General features: G+C 40.6%; 1 protein-coding gene across 5 annotated transcripts in view; it reads left to right on the top strand.

The window, feature by feature from the left end:
- The window catches only part of LOC116977597 (influenza virus NS1A binding protein), a 33,610-nt gene that overhangs the window by 5,756 nt on the left and 5,103 nt on the right, over nt 1-22,751 (top strand). Inside the window, exons 2-10 of one of the 5 annotated variants that reach the window (XM_033028170.1) lie at nt 2,916-3,177; nt 5,752-5,890; nt 9,041-9,210; nt 9,721-9,796; nt 11,238-11,411; nt 11,632-11,757; nt 17,775-17,882; nt 18,679-18,799; nt 21,743-21,961. In XM_033028170.1, the coding sequence (XP_032884061.1) occupies nt 5,780-5,890; nt 9,041-9,210; nt 9,721-9,796; nt 11,238-11,411; nt 11,632-11,757; nt 17,775-17,882; nt 18,679-18,799; nt 21,743-21,961 (1,105 nt within the window). In that variant the 5' untranslated portion in view covers nt 2,916-3,177; nt 5,752-5,779. Of the gene's footprint in view, nt 1-2,915; nt 3,178-5,751; nt 5,891-9,040; nt 9,211-9,720; nt 9,797-11,237; nt 11,412-11,631; nt 11,758-17,774; nt 17,883-18,678; nt 18,800-21,742; nt 21,962-22,751 lie in introns of those variants that run through there. The other 4 variants (XM_033028173.1, XM_033028171.1, XM_033028172.1 and 1 more) reach the window with 4 other exon arrangements.

Here is a 22,751-nt window from a genome sequence, read left to right as displayed (position 1 = left end):
ATGTTAGCTCTGAAGTCATTTCCAGCACAATAGGGTCGGGGGTGTGTGTGAATCAGTGCAGGATGGATAGATGGATGGGTGGGTGGGGGGGGGTGTGAGAAGGCAATCTGCGGATTAAATGGATTGAGGCAGGGGAATTAGTGCGTGTTGGTTGGAATAGGTAAAATTGTGAGGGGAGAGTGCGGGGGATGACGGGTTGAATTGGGGGGGTGGGGGGTCTGTGATGGATGGATGGGGGGAGCAGTGCAGGATGGATGGGAAGAGGGGTCAGTACACGATGATTTGGGGGACCAGTGCAGGATGGATGGGAAGGGGGGTCAGTACAGGATAAATTGGGGGACCAGTGTAGGATCGATGGGGAGTGGCAGGAGAATCAATGCGAGGTGGATAGGGAGATCATTGCATGATGAATAGATGGTATTGAGGGGGGAGTAGATGAGGAGGGTAGCACAGGGGATGTCAGTGAGGACTGAATAGAGGCAGGAATGGGGATCAGTGCGGGGTGGAGAGGAGCGGTCTCAGGATAAGGGGAGCGTACAAGAGGAAGGGACAGGAGGTGGGAAGGAAGGTCAGCACTCCTCGGACAACAGCTTCAGGCGTGGAAATTGCTATCAAAATATGGAGGGGACGGTGACAGAATATCTTGGCGGCCGCGCGTGTGAGGCATCGGAGGCCCTGTGAACGGTAATTTCAGCTCAATCCAGCGCTAAATGTAGCTCAATTCTGCCTGTCATGCCTGGACTGATGACATATTTCCTGTAAATCCAGGCAGGGCTGTAGGTTAACCTGACGGGACAGGCAGAGTTGAGCTGGGTTTAGCGTTGCTTCTCTGCGCTGGCTGTGGGCCTGCGAGCGCCGTGCCCAGTCTGACTCCCGACGTCTCTGGCCACCCTCAGGCGTGGGGGGGGAGGCTCTCGGGTGAGGACGGGGATGGCCCAGTGGCGGTTCGGCAGCGATTGCAGCGGCGGAGAGCCGGGATCGATCCTGGCTGCGGTGCAGGTCTGCCGAGAGTGTTTTGGCACGTCTCCCTCCTCCAATCAACGTGCTCTATCCTCAGTCACGCTCTTCCCCCCCCCACCCCTTACTTCTGCCTCTGACCGACACCTCCCTCCTCCAAGGGTTTGTTTTGAAACGCAGTTGGTGGAGTGGCAGGCAGCGGCCGTTATCAGGGTGGGAGGAGGAGGAGATGGAGCCATCGCCGCTGCTGCTGTGCGGGGCCCGTCATTCGCTCTAACCCTCCGTCACGCCACACTTAGCATCTTTCCCATGCATTACAGCCGTCGCCAACACAAAACGTCGCGTTCCTTTTCTCCAGAGATGCTGCCGGACCAGCTGAGTTACTCCAGTTTTTTGCGTCTGTCTTCGGTATAAACCTGTATCTGCGTGCCAAGCCAGGCAAAATGACTTGCCGTTTCGGTTGCCCGGCGGCACTTTGGGTGGTCAGTGGCACCCGAGCAACTGCTAATTTCAAGCCATTATGGGTTAAGATAAGTGGGGAAAGACTTGATAGGAACCTGAGGGGCAACTTCATCTGCAAAGAGGGTGGTGGGTATATGCCCCGAGGCACAGAGGAGGTAGGTGATTCACGTACTGTTTTTTTTTTTTTTAAACATTGGGCAGGGACATGGATAAGAGAGGTTTAGAGGGATACTAGACCAAGTGCAGACCCGTTGGGTCTGCTCCCCCAACGCAGCTGTTCCCTACCCGTAGCCCCCACGGGAGACGTGGTCCTCCAACTCAAGCGGCTCAGGAATCAGCAGTGTGGCTGTTTTTAAATGGCTTCTTTGAGGTGAGATGCGGGCGCCACCAGCCGTTATGGTCGCTGGCCAGCAGGAGGCGACAAAATGAGAGGGGGGAAGGATTTGATTAAAAATGTGTACATAAACACAATGAAATTTAATGAGCGGATACTTGGAATGAAAAGTGAAATCTCTACCGAAATGGGGAAAAAATCGGCGTTTCTGGGTCTGATGTTGGCGTAGCAACAAATCAAAGGCTGGCAGCCACAAGTCAGGCAGAAACACACAGCCAGCCACAGAGTTTTAATATTATATATAGATCGATAGGTAGATGAGGCATCTTGGTGAGCATGGGCAAGTTGGGCTGAATTTTAGTTTGACTTTGTCACATGAGCTGATCTTCCTAGTAAGTTGGTGCTTTGCATTTTTAGGCAAGTAAACGAGAAAGCACCAAACTGGTTCTGAGGCTTTGCAAGTAACATTTTGAAAATTGAACTATGCCATATTTCCAGAAGGTTATAATGTTGCATTGCTGTCCATAAAATCTGTGATGCATGGTTGTTTCATAATTAGTTTAAATTTGTGAATTGTAGGTATTGTTAGAAATGCAATGGCCAATATGTGTACAGCAAGTTCTCAAATCACTAGTTTTGAGCAGAAAGGAGAAATAGTGGTCAGGATAATAAAGATAACATCTCTGAATTGATATCTTACAGATGTTTTGCTTTGAATGCGATTGACATGTGTACAATTTCTGAGATGTTGAAGGTAATTTACAAGAAGTTTTTGTGAATTTGAATTGTAGTGGTTCCTATTTAAGAGCCATCACTTTTCAGTCACTTCTGATTGCTGGTTATCTTTGAGGTTTTTTTTTAAGTTCATTCTTAGACTTGTATAGTTGATCTGGGCATGTTTAACACCTCAAATATTGGCATCTGACCTAAAATAAAAGGAAGATTTTTTTGGTTCTTTAAAAGGGGAGTACTGTGTCATGTTATGTCAAGTTGGATATTTTAATGTTTAAATAGAGGCTTGGATACAACGTAGCAAATTTCTGATTCTGAGTGCAAACGCAGCACAAAGCTTGAGGGTTAAAAATAACGGAGAATTGGTTAGAAATTCTATTTGTGTGATGGTGACTAAAATCAATTAATACAATGTGTTTTTTCCCCCTAGGATAATATGCAAGACCATCACAGTAGAAGCGCATGTCTATAGCCTTGGTGTATTTTGGGACTCCTTTTCACTGGCTGCAGGCCTAATTTTATTCAGCACCATTTGAGGCTTGCCATTACTGGATTCATTATTACCTGCCGACATTGTTACATCAGTTGCTTTCTCTTAATCTCTTTAAGCTGGATCCAGAGTTCCTGAAAACTTAAGTGCCTTCATTTTTTGAAATCTTATCCCTCTATTTTCTGAAATACAGCAGTATTAAGTAAGTCTTACTATTTGTATACATGTTTCTGTAGAATGATTGCAAATTAAAATTTTCAGACGTAGAACTGCAAAGTAAATGACCTGATTTATTTATAAATATTTCATTAATTCCAATGGTATTTTTGATATTGAGAGGTACTTTATTGCTGTACATGCAATCCTGTAGTAGAGTTAAATGTGTTTGTTAAAACATTGAAACAGGTTTGCTGTAGAGTGCATTCAGAAAGTGTTCAGACCCCCTTCACTTTTCCACATTTTGTTAGTTACAGCCTTATTCTAAAATGGATTAAACTGGATTTTTTTTATTCATCAATCTACATATAATACCCCGTGATAAAATGGCGAAAACAAGTGTTTAGAAATTTTGGAAAGTAATTAAAAATAAATAACTGAAATATCACATTTACATAAATATTCAGACCCTTTACTCGGTGCTTAGTTGAGGCACCTTTGGCGGCCATTACAGCCTCAAGTCTTCTTGGGTATATTGCTACAAGCTTGGCACTCTTGTATTTGGGTAATTTCTCCCATCCTTCTCTGCAGATCATCACAAGCTCTTGTCGGGTTGGATGGGGAGCGTCGATGCACAGATATTTTTACGTCCCTCTGGAGATGTTGGATTGGGTTCAAATCTGGGCTCTGGCTGAGCCACTCAAGGACATTCACGACCATTTGTCATGTAGCCACTGCTGTGTTGTATTGGCTGTGTGCTTAGGGATGTTGTCCTGTTTGAAGGTGAACTTCTGCCCCATTCTGAGGTCCAGTACGCTCTGGAGCAGGTTTTCATCAAGGATCTCTGTACGTTGCTCTGTTCATCTTTCCCTCGATCCTTACTAGTCTCTCAGATCCTGCCGCTGAAAAACATCCCCACAGCATGATGCTGCCACCACCATGCTTCGCCATGGGTATGATATTGGCCAGGTGATGACCAGTGCCTGGTTTCCTCCAGGCGTGACGCTTGGCATTCAGGCCAAATAATTCAATCTTGGTTTCAACAGACCAGAGAATCTTGTTTCTCATGGTCTGAGAGTCCTTTTGGTGCCTTTTGGCAAACTCCAAGCGGGCTGTCATGTGCTTTTTACTGAGGAATGGCTTCTGTCTGGCAACTCTACCATAAAAGCTTAATTGGTGGAGTGCTGCAGATATAGTTGTCCTTCTGGAAGGTTCTCCCATCTCCACAGAGGAACTCTGGAGCTCTGTCAGTGACCATCTGGTTCTTGATCGCCTCCCTGACCAAGGCCCTTTTCCGATTGCTCAGTTTGGCTGGGTGGCCAGCTCTATGAAGAGTCCTGGTGGTTACAAAGTTCTTCCATTTAAGAATGACTGAGGCCACTGTGCCCTTCGGGACCTGCAGTGCTGCAGAAATTGTTTTATACCCTTCCCCAAATCTGTTTCTTGACACAATCCTGTTTTGGAGGTTACAGACAATTCCTTTGTCTTCATGGCTTGTTTTTTGCTCTGACATGCACTGTCAACTGTGGGACCTTATGTAGACAGGTGTGTGCCTTTCCAAATCATGTCCAGTCAATTTAATTTACCACTGGTGGACTCCAAGTTGCCGAAACATCTTAAGGATAATTAATGGAAACCAGATGCTCAATTAGCTCAATTTTACTTGTGTAAATGTGATATTTCAGTTATTTCTTTTTAATTGCTTTACAAACGTTTCTAATGCCTTTTTTCGCTTGTTCATTCTGTGATATTGTGTGTAGATTGATGATTTAAAAAAAAAGAATTTAATCAATTTTAAAATAAGGCTGTAATTTAACAAAATGTGGAAAAAGTGAAGGTCTGAATACTTTTTGAATGAACTTTATGTACTAACTTTTAGTATTCTATGAAAAAATTGGATGTGAAGTGCAGTCATTTCAGTTTTCCAGTTGGTAGCAGGCAGCTTGAAAGTTGCTTGCAACTCTAAAAGTAGACTCATCTATTGCTCTTTCTACACAGCTTTAAACAGTTGTCACATGAACCTGTGTAAGTTTGTTTCCAGCCATTTATGGTTGAACTTTGGAGAAATATATGAAATTATGCAATCACGGTTCAATAAATTACATGGTAATGTTATTAATGAAACATTACAATTTGAAAATCAAATTTGGCTTCAAGGTTTTGCTACAATATGCAGTAAATATGAAGATATTAACATTGATTAAATTTAGGTTAAAATTCTTAAGTGGAGAACATAACAGGTGTGGCCTTTTGTACATCCAAGTAGAAAATTCACTTTTCTCAGTGTCGTGCTTGCTTTTCCCTCGTTTTGGTGTGCATATAAAATCTGTATATCATTTAGCAAATTGTCAACTTGAAATAAAACAGATGTTCTTTGATAGAGATGTCCTCCATTGTATTCCCTTGTTTGTCAGTGTGTGTGTGATGATAATTCTTTGCACCCACATAATCGGGCTCAATTGACTCAACCAAAAACTAATAGTGGAGCCTTTATGATTAGGTGAATTTCCACATACCACTTTCTGACTTGCCACATTTGCCATTTTAAGAAGCTGTTTGACTTGTACTGAACATTCATTAAACTAGGAGGGGATTGAAATTCAGCTAAATTTTGTTTTAGCAGGTTTCTCAGTCCACAAGAAAAGAAAATGATCCCTAACGGGTATTTAGTTTTTGAAGATGAAAATTTCATTGAATCGTCTGTGGCCAAACTCAATGCTCTACGAAAAAGTGGACAATTCTGTGATGTAAGACTCCAGGTATTCATAAAATACTGAGCATTTAACTATGAATAACTTCCATGTTTAATTAGCTGTGTATTATGAAGTAATGGAGCTTAATATTAAGTCTGCATTGTCTTCCTGACATTTCAGAAACTTTGAAACAAATAATTATTTCCAAATACTTGCCTCCTTGTTCAGAGCAGTTCCATCCCTTGTGCCAGTTCCGTGCACCAGTTCCTCATTCTCATCACTGGGAAATAGCTGTTAGTGGATACACAAGTCCAATTTCAGAACAGTACTGGTAGAGACATGGAAAGCTCAGCAAACATAACCAAGTGTGCAATATTATAGGGGTTGTCAACTTAGTGCATGGGTCCAAAGGAAATTAAATGTGGCTGTGCATCATGGAACACCTAGCAACTCGTATTTCAGTGCATCCATCCATGTGCAATTCTGTATATTTTTTTATTAAGATTTGTAAGTGTGGGCACTTAGACAAGGGCAGAGAATACCCTAAATTGGGAAATAGGAGTGGCTCCATCAGATCCTTGTGGATTAATTATTCCTGATAATTGCATCTTTTTTTACTTGGTCAAATTCGTAACCAGGAAAATAATGCCCTTTGCTTATGGCGATAGATATTTGGTTAAAATTCTCTTGAGCAACTAAATAAAGTGCCCTCATCCTATATGGTTCCTTGGACAACTTCATTATCCCTTTCCACAATAAAATCTAAATGAATACCAGGCTCACTAGCTTCCCTTTTGCCTGCCTTATTAGGGGTCTATATGGTTATATATGATCAATAAATGATGCAGGCCAACGTTTCTTTTTCGAATGTTCACATGCGTTGATGCATCATGAAGTTTAGGCCATAAATATGAAAATCTTGGCTGTTTTGTGTTTCTTTTTTTCAAGCTTTTATTGAATGTGATTGCAGTCATGATAGGCACACATTCTTGCACCACTTTGGCTGTTAAATCTGAGCATTGCTTAAAAATTTAATGCAGCATGTGTCCTAGCTTTTGGAAGCTTTTTTGGGTGGGGAGGAGAGTGGCACTGACATCATTTCTGTGCATGAGAAAGCCTAACAAACATTTTGGAAAAGGACAAGTGGACTCGCTATTAAGTTCACTGACCCGTTTGCTTGGATGTTTGAGGTTGTAAAGATGTAACTTGAGATTGTTGTCATGCTGACAGGAAGAAATGGTCTGTTCAAGGCTGAATATCACTGCGGCATCATCTGGACACTGGTTCCCTTGCTGTTTGATTGGGGAGAACAAATTGATCTTCAGGAAAATTGAAGTGAAACTTTATTTTTTGAAGTAGGTTAAAATGTCTGCTATAAATCTGGAACTTTCTGCCAAGATTACAAAATAGTACTTTTACAGCATAGAAACAGGCCCTTTGGCCTACCATATCCATGTCACACTCCCACAGTTTTATTCTGATCTGTCAAATTGCTTATCTAATTTGAGAGTTTGCAACTCCACCATAGGAAATGCTCATCTTGCTCTGATTGCTTAGTCTTGTGTTGGCATACTCATTGCTGCCACAGGGTTACATGGGTACTTTTTTGCAAATTAAGTAGTCTTTTATTGTAAAGTGAATTGGATTTGAAAGTAGGAATGTTATGCTTTCATAATTTAGTGGAATTAGTGAGTGCAGGCAGAACATGTATCATATTGATCTCTTGATTGCTTTGGGGGAAAGGTAGACATTAAGGAAGTTATGAAGGGAATGGAGCAATGGGCTAAGTGTTCGGCTGGCAACCGGAAGGTAGCCGGTTCGAATCCCGCTTGGAGTGCATACTGTCGTTGTGTCCTTGGGCAAGACACTTCACCCACCTTTGCCTGTGTGTGAGTGATTGGTGGTGGTCGGAGGGGCCGTAGGCGCAGATTGGCAGCCACGCTTCCGTCAGTCTGCCCCAGGGCAGCTGTGGCTACAGAAGTAGCTTACCACCACCGAGTGTGACTGAGGAGTGAATGAATAATGCGATGTAAAGCGCCTTGAGTATTAGAAAGGCGCTATATAAATCCTATCCATTATTATTTTTATTATAATTCCTTTCTGGGATCTCATCTGGAAAATCCAAGAACAGGGCTGCTGTTTAAAAAAAATTAAAGATAATCCCTTAAAAATCGAGATTTTTTTTTTCTCGTTGAATTGCTTTGTTGGCACTCATGGGAAGTGGATCCAGTTTTTGATATTTTAAATCAAATATTTTGATTCTTGATAGGGATGAAAGATTGAAACATGTGACTGGAGTGGAGGTTACATTGAAGGAGGTGATTTACCTAGTCCTAATTGTGTATTTGTATGTATACGGCTTCCAAGTTTCTTTATAACAGGCCATCGTCAACGCCATCTGCGTTATTTCCATATCCCACAGAATATGCATCATATTACAGTGGAGGTAGTGATTTATCTAGTCCTAATTTATGTATTTGTATGTACACAACTTCCAATCACTTTGTGACAGGCCATCAAGTCAATGCCGATACTGGGAACCATTGCATCATCCCCTTATTCCAGTAACCTTTTATCTGTCTTATGCCCATTAACTACACTCCAATTCTCATGCTGTCCTGCTGTTGTTGGGGTAATTTACAGTTACCAACCTCCCAACTGGGACATCTTTTGGATAAGGGACACTAGCACCTGGGAGAAATGCACACTTCCAGAATGTGTAAATTGAAGCCACCATAATTAAGAGGTCAGGGTTGAACCTAGGTCGTTGAAGCTCTGAGGCAGCAATTTTGCAAGTGTTTCCCTTCCCAAGGAATAGTCCTCTCCAAATGAAGTGGGGTTATTTTTAATTGCAAAACTATCTACCTGTGCCAATTCCCCTCCTGTGAATTTAACTTGATATAATTTGTTTCTAGTTCTGACATTAACTGCTGCAGTTCATGGTCTTTGTACCTTAATTGACTTTGAAAAAAATTGCATTTATTTAACATGATAGCTACTTTCTGTCCTTTCAATGACTGTTGAATAGTTTTGAACTTACCACTCACTGGAGGGCATTAATATCCCTTATGGAAGCATGCTAGGTATCATGCCAGCATGAATTTGTAAATATTGAACTCTAAACTTGCAACTTTTTCAATATAAGTTATTGCTATATCTTAAAATATTCATTAACAATTTAAAAATTTGTCTTAATGCAAGTGCTTCTCATTTTAGGTCTGTGGACATGAGATGCTGGCTCATAGAGCTGTCCTTGCTTGCTGCAGCCCCTATTTGTTTGAAATTTTCAACAATGATAGTGATCCCCATGGCTTTTCTCATGTGAAATTTGATGACCTCAATCCAGCTGCAGTTGAAGTTTTAATGAATTATGCCTACACTGCACAGTAAGTATGTCCATATAAAATTAGTCAATGTATTTCAAAGTAACTATTACAAACTGAATTATTAATACATACAATAGCACTTGGAAATGACCTTGAATTCTAACATTTATTACACATCTTAAGCATTTCAACATTAAGGTGTTTTTTTTTCCGCCAACGGTTTCTAAAATTTGCATGGTGTTTCTCCCCCATAGTTGACACTTGAGATTGAGCTTTGGACAACATAACTAGTTACTGGTAGAAATTGGACTTTATGTGCTCCTTACTATATTCCATTCTGCCATCAACTGCATATTAAAATATGGAGTGCAATCATTGATTTGCAATATTTTTGCCCAAAAACTTATTTTTCAGTTATCCGTTAGTTACCATTCTAGCTTGCTACTTTTCATTTCTACTTTATACTGCTGACTAATTATACAATTTCATTTAGATTGTGTTGGTCTTCAGGGGCTTTAACAAATTATGCCCTCAATTCTGAAATGAAAGGTTATTTTGTTTACTTTGCAGGCTTAAAGCAGATAAAGAACTTGTAAAGGATGTGTATTCTGCTGCCAAAAAGTTGAAGATGGATCGAGTGAAACAGGTGTGTTCATATGGCTGATCTGACAGATGTTGGATTTTGGGCAAAATGGCTTGGCTTTTTTTGCAGTTGGATCGTCTAGCTTGAATTTTTGTTTTGAGTCATTTTCTTCACATTAAATAATTTTAGGTTTTCATGGTTGGATTTGGTCAAATGTACTTATCTCCTGTTCATTTTAGATGCATGTCTAAATTCTGGGATGGTGTAAAATTTGGGTCTAATCAGTCTTGCTGTTTATCCTACAATTCCTAGTGAAATGACAAGCACTGTACTTGCCAGAGAGTCTGGCTTTACATATTAAGTTTCAATTGGTACGTAGGTGAGTTTTCATTTATATTCTTAACATTTGTTAATGCTGACTGGAGTTATATTGCTTTTACTAAACTGCTCGGAATATAGTTCTGAAGAAGGGTCGCGACCTGAAACGTCACCCATTCCTTCGCACCACAGTTGCAGCCTGTCCTGCTGAGTTACTTCAGCATTTTGTGTCAACTGTTGATTTAAAACCCGCATCTGCAGTTCTTTCCTACACAAGAATATTATTTCAAGTGTCATTTCAGTCAATTGGCAGAGCAGTAACATGTCAAAAGTAGGAATCTAGATGGCTGGGATTCCCTGCAAACTAAAACTTCCCACCCCCTCAAATTTATGTGAAAAGCTTGCAAGGACTGGAAAAACCTTGGAAATTGAACTACTTCTTTTTTAAATATTACAAAAATATTTAAATCTATTAATGTTTTTTAAATGTCCTTGGCTATTAGAAATTAAACTAAGGCGTGTTTTCAAGCTGTTGTGCCATTCTGACGGCTGGATCTTGGGATGTGTTGACTTAGACCAGTAAGAGTTCAGAGCCCACCCTGCCTCTTTGAGATCTGTTCAGCTTGGATACTTGGAATGTCTGTGCCGGTTCCAAGATAATATAACCCATTTTCCAGCCTCGGCTTTAGTATGTTTGGAACAGAATAAGGCCATTGTAAGTAGAAATTATAAATTCAACCTTCTGCATGGCATGTATAGCGCTGTGTATGTAGTAGTATAAGCATAGTGGTCTTTTGTGCCTTCGATGAAGGGGGCTGCATTGCTTGAATGTATTTGTTTCTCTGAAATTTCATAAATCAAAGGTTTGGTGAAATTAATAATGGGTATTTTGGTACAGTGGTGTGTTTTAGTTACAATGCATAGTACATTCTTAAATCATGGACACGAGAAATCAAGAGTCAATGGCTTAAAGATGAATTGAGGAATACCCATGCTGTTTGATCGTGTTATGCTGTTCTAATCCCACGATCTTTCTTCAGCTGGAGCTGTGTTTTGATGTCTTATCTTGTAATGCTTCACCATGTCTTTTTTCCTACCATGTGTCGAACACTCCATCTCCCTGCACACACACATACAAATGGCTTGTTGCAATAAAGTGCCAAACCCCTCATGTGTTTTGTTTTAGGTCTGTGGTGATTACATATTATCCAGGATGGACGTTCAAAACTGTATTTCTTATCGAAACTTTGCCAGTCAGATGGGAGACTCTCGGTTGTTGGGTCAGATTGACAGTTGCATTCAAGAAAACCTATTGGAGATTTCGGAGCAGGATGAATTCCTAAAACTTCCACGATTAAAGGTGAAGCTTAAAAATAAGCTACTATATCAATTTGTATGATTTTTTTTTTTTCATTTTTGATAGTTTTCAAGTGATGGCATGATTTTAATGTATATGGAGTTCCTGCTTAAAACCTTTTGCCTTTAATACTTGAATTTTAATCTTGCATTAACTGCATCACTATTGATATGGATTCTTTAAAACTTGACAATCCAGTTTGATTGAATGTATTTCTTTTCAGTTGGAGGTGATTTTAGAAGAAAATGTATGCTTGCCAAGCAATGGTAAAGTTTACACAAAGGTAATCAACTGGGTGCAACGTAGTGTCTGGGAGAATGGAAAAAACCTGGAAGATCTAATGGAAGAGGTTAGTACAACAGAAGTTTTATTTATGGTTATTTGCAGGCTTATACCTATTACAGCGTGGTTTTTTGTTAAACTGATCCTAAAGAATTTAAATTTTACTGTAGGTGCCCCTAAGCTGAGAAAGTGGGGGTGTGGAAGGTGAGCAGTATAACTGTTTAGTCTTTTTTTCTGCTCTCTGCTATCTTATTTATGATTTTTTTTAAGCACTTTGTTTTGCAGTGTAGGAAAAGCTTTAGAGAAAGGGAGAAAAGGTACTTTTCTATGTTTAATTACTTTCTTCCACAGCTAATCTATATGAGTAAGTACAATATTCTAATTTATCTCCCTCCCAATTGATTTTTATTTCCTTAGGTTTAATCTAACAAAACTAGGATACTTCAAGCCTGAAGAAAATGGAAGATACTACGAGGGTAGTGGCTCATAAAGAAGCAGCGACCTTTCCTAAAGTCTGCAGAATTTTGCTTTGGGCAAGAGTTGATTTAATGGTGTTTGCTCCTTTGCAGGATTAATAAGGTTACTTAAATTAATATGTTATGATGTTAACAGCATCTGACTAAAATTGCTTAATATGTTGGTATAAATTTTGGTGAAAATGATTTTATGTTCAAAAATGATACCTTCTTGGAGAGGGTGGCGATAGGAGACTTGAAGCTGACTGGGGATCTTTAATTTTAACTTTGCTCATGTAAGACTGATTTTTTTTCAGTTGCCCGATTTTATACTGGGAAAGCTGAAATTTCAAAAATAATATTTTTTTAATGTTACAATTCTGTGGGGTTATTTGAAATAAGAGACTATTGTGTGGGTAATATGAAAATCTGGTTAGCTGTTGTCAAATCATAGACATTTAATCTGCCTGTGTATGCTCCATATGGGACTCCTGAAACATTACTTGTTCTCATTATTAATGTATCCTTCCATTTCACTTTCATCTCTGTACTTGTATGACTGCTGCTTACCGGGTACTTCACTGCTCCACCCTTTAAATCTAGTTTTAGCATAGCTCCAATTGTAACTATTTGTAGAATGTGTCCTTCTAAAAAAAAATAATAATAATAATAATCAAGATTCGAATCATAATTCAAGATTTGGGAACATTGATTATGGCAATAAGTACATTTCAAAACAAATTTGTTTTGATTAACTTGTAGGCTGTATCTTGTTACAGATTTAGTTCTGGCTCCAAATGGATTCACACTGGTGCCCTTCTTGCCCATGCTCCTGTATAATTATACTCTGCTTTTTATATTTTGCTTTCAACAGGAAAATGATTAGTTCCAATTGATACTAATCTCTAATCTAATTATTACAGAAATATCTGTTCTAATGGAGAGGGAAACTGGTACAAAATCTGCTTAATACTGTTACACTAGATACTGAAAGTTAAAGGTTTTGCCGACAGTTCAGACTAGCATTTTCAGTATCGATGCACTTTAATGTGTAAATATATACACAGCTAGCTATTTGAATATACAGGTTATGTCCATTTACCAGCTTAGCATTACCCCACAGTGTGTTGATTTGTTGTTGCGTTCCTGCTTCTCAACTCCAAATGATTGCTTTTTCTAGGACTCATACTAACTCTCCCATATTTGTTTTAAACTGCCATCTGCTGGGGCCAGTAAAGCTTTTACTGTTTCTGCTGCTGCACTAATCCAGGCACAGACCTTTGCCTCACTGCTGTTGTGTGCTGGGAACATGTTGCAAATCCTTGGCCTCTAGAGCACTCCCAGCAATAAATATCTCGGCAGTTTAGCGTGGAGAGGCAGCCTCGGGCTAATGTTGAGCATATTGATGCCTCTAGAGCAGCCATATGTAATTATGCCTGGCCAGGATGGTCAATGGAACTGTCATTGGCTATTGATAACACTGCATCTTGTGTTGAAAGACTGTTCCGATTCAACTGTCCCTTGTGATGCAAGTTGCTGGGTTGTTATCGCTGGAAAAAAACTCCAGGTTGCAGAGAGCTAGACAGCTATAGAAAGGAGAAGACATCAGCATCCATCAGGCACAATGTGAGGTGATGGAGTCTGCAGTGTCTAACCACTCTGCCAACGCATAAAGCTTGTTACCAATTCCCAGCAATGGTTCTGACTCGCCATGAATCCTGAATACCTCATTGTGGCACTGAGCAGCTATACCACTTGTTCTTCATAGGCAGCCTGTCCACGCTGTAATGTGGGGTGATTCATTGCTATATTCAAACATAGCAACACGCAACAAGAAGGAAGGCAAATGTTACCTCCAAGTTCTCCAAGCTAGATAATGCCCACAAACCATCACAGTATATTGTGAGTATATAATGGACCCGAATCAGATTGATATTTCCAGTTTCACAATGGCTGCTCTACTTCTTCTGTCTTCAGGTCCTATTAAGATTTAACCATGGATGAAAATTCTCAACATTCTAGATGCAATTAAGTTTCAGATTTCATCATTACTATTACCACTCCCAGTGTGTGACCTATTGCTTCTAAATTTTGATGGTGATCTTTATCAGAGGGCCCTCTTCCAGATACCTTTCTATTTATTGATAATGTAAGTAGGTTTCTTGTTTGCATTACGGCATTAATTGGATTTGTACAAATCGGAGTGGTAGTGAATGATATCTTATAGGTGACTTGAAGGATATGTCTTGGCATACGAAAAACCTTGTGGCAACAGGCTGTAGATCAGAACACTGGAAGGTGGGAAAGAATAAATTGCCAAGAACATTTTGCTCCCTCTCCCATAAGCAAATATTTTTGTGTGAACCAGGGCTGTTAAGTCGATACCCAAAACACCTGACCCCGACTCCTTGATTTCTTGTGTATCCGACTCCTAGGTATAATAATTCTAAATCTGCTATTATGACATTACATAAGATACCATTTCATAAGAACTACAGGAATCATCAGGCTATCTTGTAAACTCATGTCCTTAATTTTGAGTCTAATGGTTGTAGCTAAGCTATTGTGGCTTTTATGTTCATGGAAAAAAAAAACACGATTCATTATGTTAAAGGAATAAAAATTGCATATAGGACTATGACTAAATTAAAATTCCATTGAATTTAATAAATTATAAAAGCATTACTCAAATTTATTAAACTAAGGCCACAGGTATGAGCTAAATTATGACCAAAAAAAATCTCAAGTGTAATAGAAATTAAAACTAAATGCATAGTTAGTTAAGATTGCTACAAAAGTACATACCTAAAATGTATTAGTAACATCCTTAGGAACAGAATTTCTTCTGCCAGATCCTCTTTCATTGAAGCCCTTAAATCTGATTTAATTATTTTCAGTGCAGAGAACAGTCTCTCCACGCTGACCTGAGTAGGTGGTCTGACTGTTACGATCATAGCTGCAATTTTTTACTATTTCTGTATAAGCAGGGATGACTTCTTGTACAGCAAGATTAGGTGAGCAATCATATTTCTCTACTTTTAAACCAAGAAAATCTTGCTTAAATTCCATGTTTAACATCAAAAGGCTGCCTTTGCACATTTGAAAGGGAACACTTTTCTCTCGACAGTTCAATTTTATCTAAATACTAGACTAAGTGGGACCCGTTGGGTCCCAGCAACACACGGGAGGGCTGGTCACCAACGCAATATTCCACCTCTCCACCAATTCCAATACTGCTCGCCGGGGGGGTGGGGGGGTGGCTGTCTGTTGCGCTAGTATGGGTGTTGCGGGCAAAAGGTACTGGTTTCCAGAGGGCTAGTATAGACATTGTGGGCCGTATGGATGCTTGGGCAGGCATCCAACTGTTGCAACGATTTTAAAAGCCAAGGCAAACAATTGGGCTGCAGCCACCCGACAACCAAAATTCATTTTGTGAACACAAACTTGTTTAAAAAAGGCGAGGCAAACAATTGGGCTGCAGACACCCGACAACCAAAATTCATTTTGTGAACACAAACTTTTAAAAAAGGGCTGCAGCCACTTTACAGCCGCATCGAGGGGACTCACCATGGAGTAGACGTGTCTTCAGTGTTATTCGCAGCTCAGAGCCGTGAGCCGTGACCCTCTCGCCTCTGGTTCTGGCAGAGACTGAGTGAGGTACGACACTTCCTGGTTTTATAGTCCCTCCCCCTGCCGCCAGCGGGGGCAGCAGAGAGAATGGGGAATTTTGTAAAAACCATTAATATCTCTCATTTATCATCGACGGAAAATATCCTCCGCACTCATACGGTGGAGGGGGGCTCTGAGCGAGGTGGCCAATAATGACGGCCGTAGGTGGCGGCGTTCTCGCGGAAATCGCAGCACAGTCGGCCAAAAGCGGTCAAGATCAGAGATTTAGTAATATAGATTTTGCAAAATCTGACCATTTGAAGAAGATGAGAAGGAATTGGTACTCCCATCTTCATTTTGTGGTTCTGACTTTTCAGGTAGTAGCCCTTTTATCCGAACTGCAACATCACAGAGGCCTATTTTGCTTTAGCAATTTGATCTTCGCTCAACAAGATTTGGTTCATTGCATCTACGTAGACAGCAGCTAACAAGATCTGATGTTCAAGTAGCAGACTCTTTTCTTCATTGACAATGCAATTCCTTCAGCAATTAATCCTCCAGCTTTGGATAGGTGAAATATTAAATGTTTCCATTCCCATAGGAATGTACCAGGATCCTCTGCTTGCAGCTTTTTGGTGACTGCATGAGGGTGAGCAAGCAGAGCTTCTAATTGTGATACCAATCTCCATTAACTTTTAGTTAGTAAGACACTGGGATTATCAATGTCTTCTAGAAAGTTTTAGGTCCAGCAAATGCTTAACCATCATATGTGCTGCCCCAGGGAGTTGCTTGGTCAAAAAAAGTTCCCTTTCCTGCACATCTCTGGAGGATAGTATTAATTTTAGAGGTCCTGGCAGCTGTAGCTACCTGCCTCCCCTTGCCTGTCAGAGTAGCTGCAATCCATCTTTCTTTCAATCCATCTCTAATTGCTAGTTATAATGTATGGTACAGCACAATGCATATGTTGGATTAGACAGCTGAGATGCCTCCTCAACAATATCATCTAAAGTTTCATCACCCTGTTCTATTTCTGCTGTTTCAGAGTCTGCATCGGAGATCTCTTTCAGTGGTGACTTTCGTCTTCAACTGTATTAATATTTTCTATTGTGCTTAGCATATTTGAAGCATAATCAGTGACTGTGTAGAATCTGGTCTTTCTTAATTTCAAAATCTTTCAAACTTTCTTCCACTAAGTGCTGGAGATAAAGGACACCAAGCCACAAATTATGTGCCTTGGTGTCCTTTACTCTTAATGTCCGAGTTACTATTTTATTGTTTTCATCAACAAGTCTAGCATTGATGGCAAAATAGTTAACTCTGTGACGAGTGGTGGCATCCATTTTAATGAACATGAACCGCCCCTTAAGAGTTTTTTGAAGCTTTTCCTTTTCATTCTTGGCTTCTTCAAGTATAAGTTTTCTGATACTCTCCTTTGCCAGAGAAACTCCTAGTTTCTTAGTCATTTATCCATTTCTCTTGGGTGGAAATAAAGTGTACGGTATGTTTAAAAAGTGGGATTTTTTTCCAATTTACGTAGTCTCTGAAATCTATGCTGAGTTCTGAGTCGGGACCTTTTTTTCCCGACTCCAGCAGCACCAAACTTCCTCCGACTCGACGGCCAACTCCACGGCCCTGGTGTGAACAGGAAGCGATCTTAAGATCATTATTTTCTACATTTCTGTAATTTTTGCGTTTCCTGTTTCTTGCCTAAATTTTTCTTCCTAGCAACATCAGTGCGAGCTCTACGAAACAAAAGAAAGCTTCTTGCCTCATTTCTGTTGGAGTGGATTGCTTATGCCTCAGGTTTCCAAAGTAACCAAGGAGCAATCACCCCTTGCTTAGAGTGAGCATCCACCATCGTGCAAATGATTCTTAATTTTCTATCCGACAACTGCAGTCCACTTCAAGAAAGGAGCAAGCTTCCAATGCTGATGGGCCAAAAAGTAAATGGGAGCTTGCGTAACCTAACTTGTTGCTATGGAAACAGTAGCCACATGGGTGTTTTATTGCTGTTTTGCAGGTTCAAACCTTGTACTACTCTGCTGATCACAAACTGCTTGATGGGAGCGTACTAGATGGACAGGCTGAAGTGTTTGGCATTGATGATGACCACATTCAGTTTGTACAGGTACTGAATATTAACGAGTGTACATAGACATTAAATGTCAGGATTGTACATTCAGTTCTTAAATTGGACTAGCACAGAATTTAGCTGTATAAACTGCAAGGTGTTCATTGGGGAACAAAACATGAGATTTAGTGGCTGCAATGAGTTACTACAAAAGTGTTTGAAATCAGATTTGCCCCAGAATGCACCCAAGAGTGGTGTTTGCTCAGCTAGGCCTTCCATATCTGTATAAATGGGACAGCAAGTAATGTGTGGAGCTCTGGCTGGTGTTGGTAGTCTTGTTATTGCTTCTGGAATCGTCTGAAAGGATATGAGAATTTCCTATTTTAGGGATGAATTGGATTGTGTTGGCATCCCCAACGATAGCAAAATTTGCAGAATCATGTCGATCGTTAATCTTGTTATTTAGTGTGTTGGAGGTCTAGTGCAGTCTGAAAATGTATAAACTGCACATTCTGCTAGTTGCCTAGATTTTCCAGCCAGTGTTTGTCGATCTGTCATGCTCTCATTTGAGATCAGGGGTGTGTAATTCTTTTGAAATTTTAATACAAAATACACCCGTTTAACAAATATTGGGAAAATAGTGTTTTGAGGAGTCTGCTACCTGCCCAAGGAAGGATCAGTTTGAGGATGTGAATTGGAAGCTATTTTGCATATTGTCAAACCTCTCGTGTGTGTGTGTGTGTGTGTGTGTGTGGTGTTGCAACTTGTGCATCGGTAGGAGTAATGGTGAAGGTAATAGTTGAGTACAGGTGCAGCCTAGCTAGGTTTTCTAGCTACTCATTTGATTTTGCAGAAGAAATCTCCGCGGGAGAGCAATCACCATCAGATATACAGCAGCACTTCAGGACATCTGTCTACTCAAGTTCAAACAAACAAACATGAGTGGAAAATCATTGCTTCAGAGAAAACGTCAAGTAAGTCGTATAATTGCAATAATTTTTAATTGGATTGAATTATTTTTTAAGTTGTGAACAGAAACCAGTTCTACTTGTTGCAATCAAGGCCATAAGTAATAGGTGCAGAATTAGGCCATTCAGCCCATCGGGTCTACTCTGCCATTCAATTATGGCTGATCTACCTCTCCATCCTAACCCCATTCTCCTGCCTTTTCCATATAACCCCTGACATCCGTACTAATCAAGAATCTATTTATCTCTGCTTTAAACATATACATTGACTTGGTCTCCACATCTTAGTGGCAAAAAAATCCACAGATTCGCCACCCTCTGACTAAAGAAATTCCTTCTCATCTCCTTCCTAAAGGAATGTCCTTTAATTCTGAGGCTATGACCTCTAGTTCTAAACTCTCCCACTAGTAATAATAATAATAATACATTTTATTTAATGGGCGCCTTTCAGACATCTCAAGGACACCTTACATAGTAATCGGAATAACATATAATCGGAATATAACGAGTAATAAAGACATCACAGAGACACAAATTAAAAACAGAATTCAATCCAAAAACAGAAAATCAAAAACACAGTGTGAAGAGAGCAGCGGCAGCCAGTGGAAATGTCCTCTCCACATCCACTCTAACCAAGCCTTTCACTATTTGGTACGTTTCAATGAGGTCCCCCCTCATTCTTCTTGACTCATAGAAACATAGAAAATAGGTGCAAGAGTAGGCCTTTCGGCCCTTCGAGCCTGCACCGCCATTCAATATGATCATGGCTGATCATCCAACTCATATCCTGTACCTGCCTTCTCTCCATACCCCCTGATCCCTTTAGCCACAAGGGCCACATCTAACTCCCTCTTAAATATAGCCAATGAACTGGCCTCAACTGCCTTCTGTGGCAGAGAATTACAGAGATTCACCACTCTCTGTGTGAAAAATGTTTTCCTCATCTCGGTCCTAAAAGATTTCCCCCTTATCCTTAAACTGTGACCCCTTGTTCTGGACTTCCCCAACATCGGGAACAATCTTCCTGCATCTAGCCTGTCCAACCCCTTAAGAATTTTGTACGTTTCTATAAGATCCCCCCCCCCCTCTCAATCTTCCAAATTCTAGCGAGTACAAGCCGGGTCTATCCAGTCTTTCTTCATGTGAAAGCCCTGACATCCCAGGAATCAGACTGGCGAACCTTCTCTGTACTCCCTCTATGGCAAGAATGTCTTTCCTCAGACTAGGAGACCAAAACTACGCAATACTCCAGGTGTACAACTGCAGTAGAACCTCCCTGCTCCTATACTCAAATCCTTTTGCTATGAATGTGCTAACATACCATTCGCTTTCTTCACTGCCTGCTGCACCTGCATGCCTACTTTCAATGACTGGTGTACCATGACACCCAGGTCTCGTTGCATCTCCCCTTTTCCTAATCGGCCATCAGTCAGATAATAGTCTACTTTCCTGTTTTTGCCACCAAAGTGGATAACCTCACATTTATCCACATCATACTGCATCTGCCATGCATTTGCCCACTCACCCAGCCTATCCAAGACAACTTGCAGCCTCCTAGCATCCTCCTCACAGCTAACATTGCCCCCCAGCTTCGTGTCATCCGCAAACTTGGAGATGTGCATTCAATTCCCTCATCCAAATCATTAATATATATTGTAAATAGCTGGGGTCCCAGCACTGAGCCTTGTGGTACCCCACTTGTCACTGCCTGCCATTGTGAAAAGGACCCGTTTACTCCTACTCTTTGCTTCCTGTCTGCCAGCCAGTTCTCTATCCACATCAATACTGAACCCACAATACCGTGTGCTTTAAGTTTGTATACTAATCTCTTTATGTGGGACCTTGTCGAAAGCCTTCTGAATGTCCAGATATAATACATCCACTGGTTGTTCCTTATCCACTACTAGTTCAACTCAACTCGACTCGAGCGAGTACAGGCCCAGTGCCGTTAAATGCTCATAAATTAATCCACTAATTCCTGAGATTCTTGTATACCCTCTCCAGGGCCAGCACATCCTTCCTCAGATATGGTGCCCAAAATTGCTCGCAATACTCCAAATACAGCTTGACCAGCACCATTTTGAGCCTCAGCATTACATCCCTTTTTGTATTCTAGCCCTCTTGAAATAAACGCTAGCATTGCGTTTGCCGCCTTTACTACCGATTCAACTTGCAGATTAACTTTTTGAGAATCCTGCACCAGCATTCCCAAGCCCCTCTGCATCTCCGATTTCTGGATATTCTCCCCATTTAGAAAATCTACACAATTATTCCTACTACCAAAATGCATGACTCCACACTTTGCTACACTATATTCCATCTGCCACTTCTCTGCCCACTTTCCCAACCTGTCCCTCGTTTTTCTGCTGAGTTCCTGCTTTCTCTGCACTGCCTGTCTTTCCATCTATTTCTTTTGTATCATCCACAAACCTGGTCACAAAGCCTTCAATCCTCTCATCCAAATCATTAATATACAGCATGCTAGTCGCTGGCAGTCAACCATAAAAGGTCCCCATTATTGCTATTCTTTGCGTTCTGCCAACCTGCTATCCATGCTAGTATCTGCCCTTTGATACCATGGACTCATCTTCCTTAGCAGTCTCACGTGTGGCACCTTATCAACGGCTTTCTGAAAATCCAGGTAAACAACATCCACTGACTTTCCTTTGTCCTACTATTTACTTCTAAGAATTCCACAGATTCGTCAGGCAAGATCTCCCCTTCACAAAACCATGCTGACTTCGGCCTGTTTTATCATGAACTAAGTACTCCATAACATCCTTCATAATGAACTCTAAAACTAAACTAACTCAAGAAGGACTAGTTTCTGGTGTGCACAGAAAAAAATAAATGAGTCCCCATTCACATAGCAGAATAGTGATGCTTTAATTATTATTTTTTAAATATATAAATACTGTGACTTGCTAACGGCATTATTTTGCCTTTTAGGTACTACATATCTGTGCTTGGCTGTTTTAAATGGTGTGCTGTGTGTCATCTTTCTTCATGGCCGCAACAGTCCTCAAAATTCACCTGCCACAACTCCATGTATGATTAAGAGTACAAGTTTTGAGGTTCAGGGTGAAGATGACAAACTCCTGTCCCCCATGCAGTATGCTCGCTCTGGTCTAGGAACAGCAGAGCTTAATGGCAAGCTTATTGTTGCTGGTGAGTGATCAGTTCCAAAAAGGAATTCCTACTTTTGAAAGGAAGAGCAATTTCTTGGTGGTAAAGGCAGTTTCTACTTTTTAGAAGGTGGTTGCTCAGATGACCATGGCAATCTAGTACAGTGCCTCCTACTTGGTTTTGAATGATTATAACTGAACATGTTATTGTGTTTACACCCACTTTTGGAGTTTTGTTTCTGATAATAACGGAGTCCTAAATAATGGAGCACAGAAACGGATGCTTCAGCCTATCATGGCCATGATTATTTTTTTTTTTTCCCATTTACATTAATTCCATTCACCTGCATTAAGGACATATCCTTTCATGCCTTGTTATTAAAATGCCTCTCTAAAATATAGTGATTGTGACTTGACTTCCACCCTTCTCTGGCAACATATTCCAGGTATCAACTGCTATGCATGGAAAAGAAACAACATTAAAACTTTATCCTCCAGTCACTTTTAAAACTCCTTTCCTCCCACCTTGAAGCTGTGCCGTTTTATCTGTGAAGAAATATTCTCTCGTAGGCAGTGACACGCGGCGCCCCAGGATTTTGGGATTGACAAAATCTTTGCACGCCACCTGCGTGACGCGAAAATGACGCCCAAGTGGGACAGGCCCTTAGCCGATCTACACCTTTTAACTTAAAAACTTCTCGGGTTACCCTCTCAGGTTCCTGGGAAAGCAAACCCAGCCTATCTGATCTCTCCTTGTAAATAGTCCTCCATTGTAGACAACGTCCTTGTAAAACTTCTTTCCGCACTTTCCAAAGCCTCCACATCATTCCTAT

The sequence above is a fragment of the Amblyraja radiata genome, chromosome 10 (assembly GCF_010909765.2).
Source record: "Amblyraja radiata isolate CabotCenter1 chromosome 10, sAmbRad1.1.pri, whole genome shotgun sequence".
Classification (NCBI taxonomy): domain Eukaryota; kingdom Metazoa; phylum Chordata; class Chondrichthyes; order Rajiformes; family Rajidae; genus Amblyraja; species Amblyraja radiata.
Note: the sequence above shows the minus strand (reverse complement) of the source record. Positions and strands in the feature narration are given on the sequence as shown.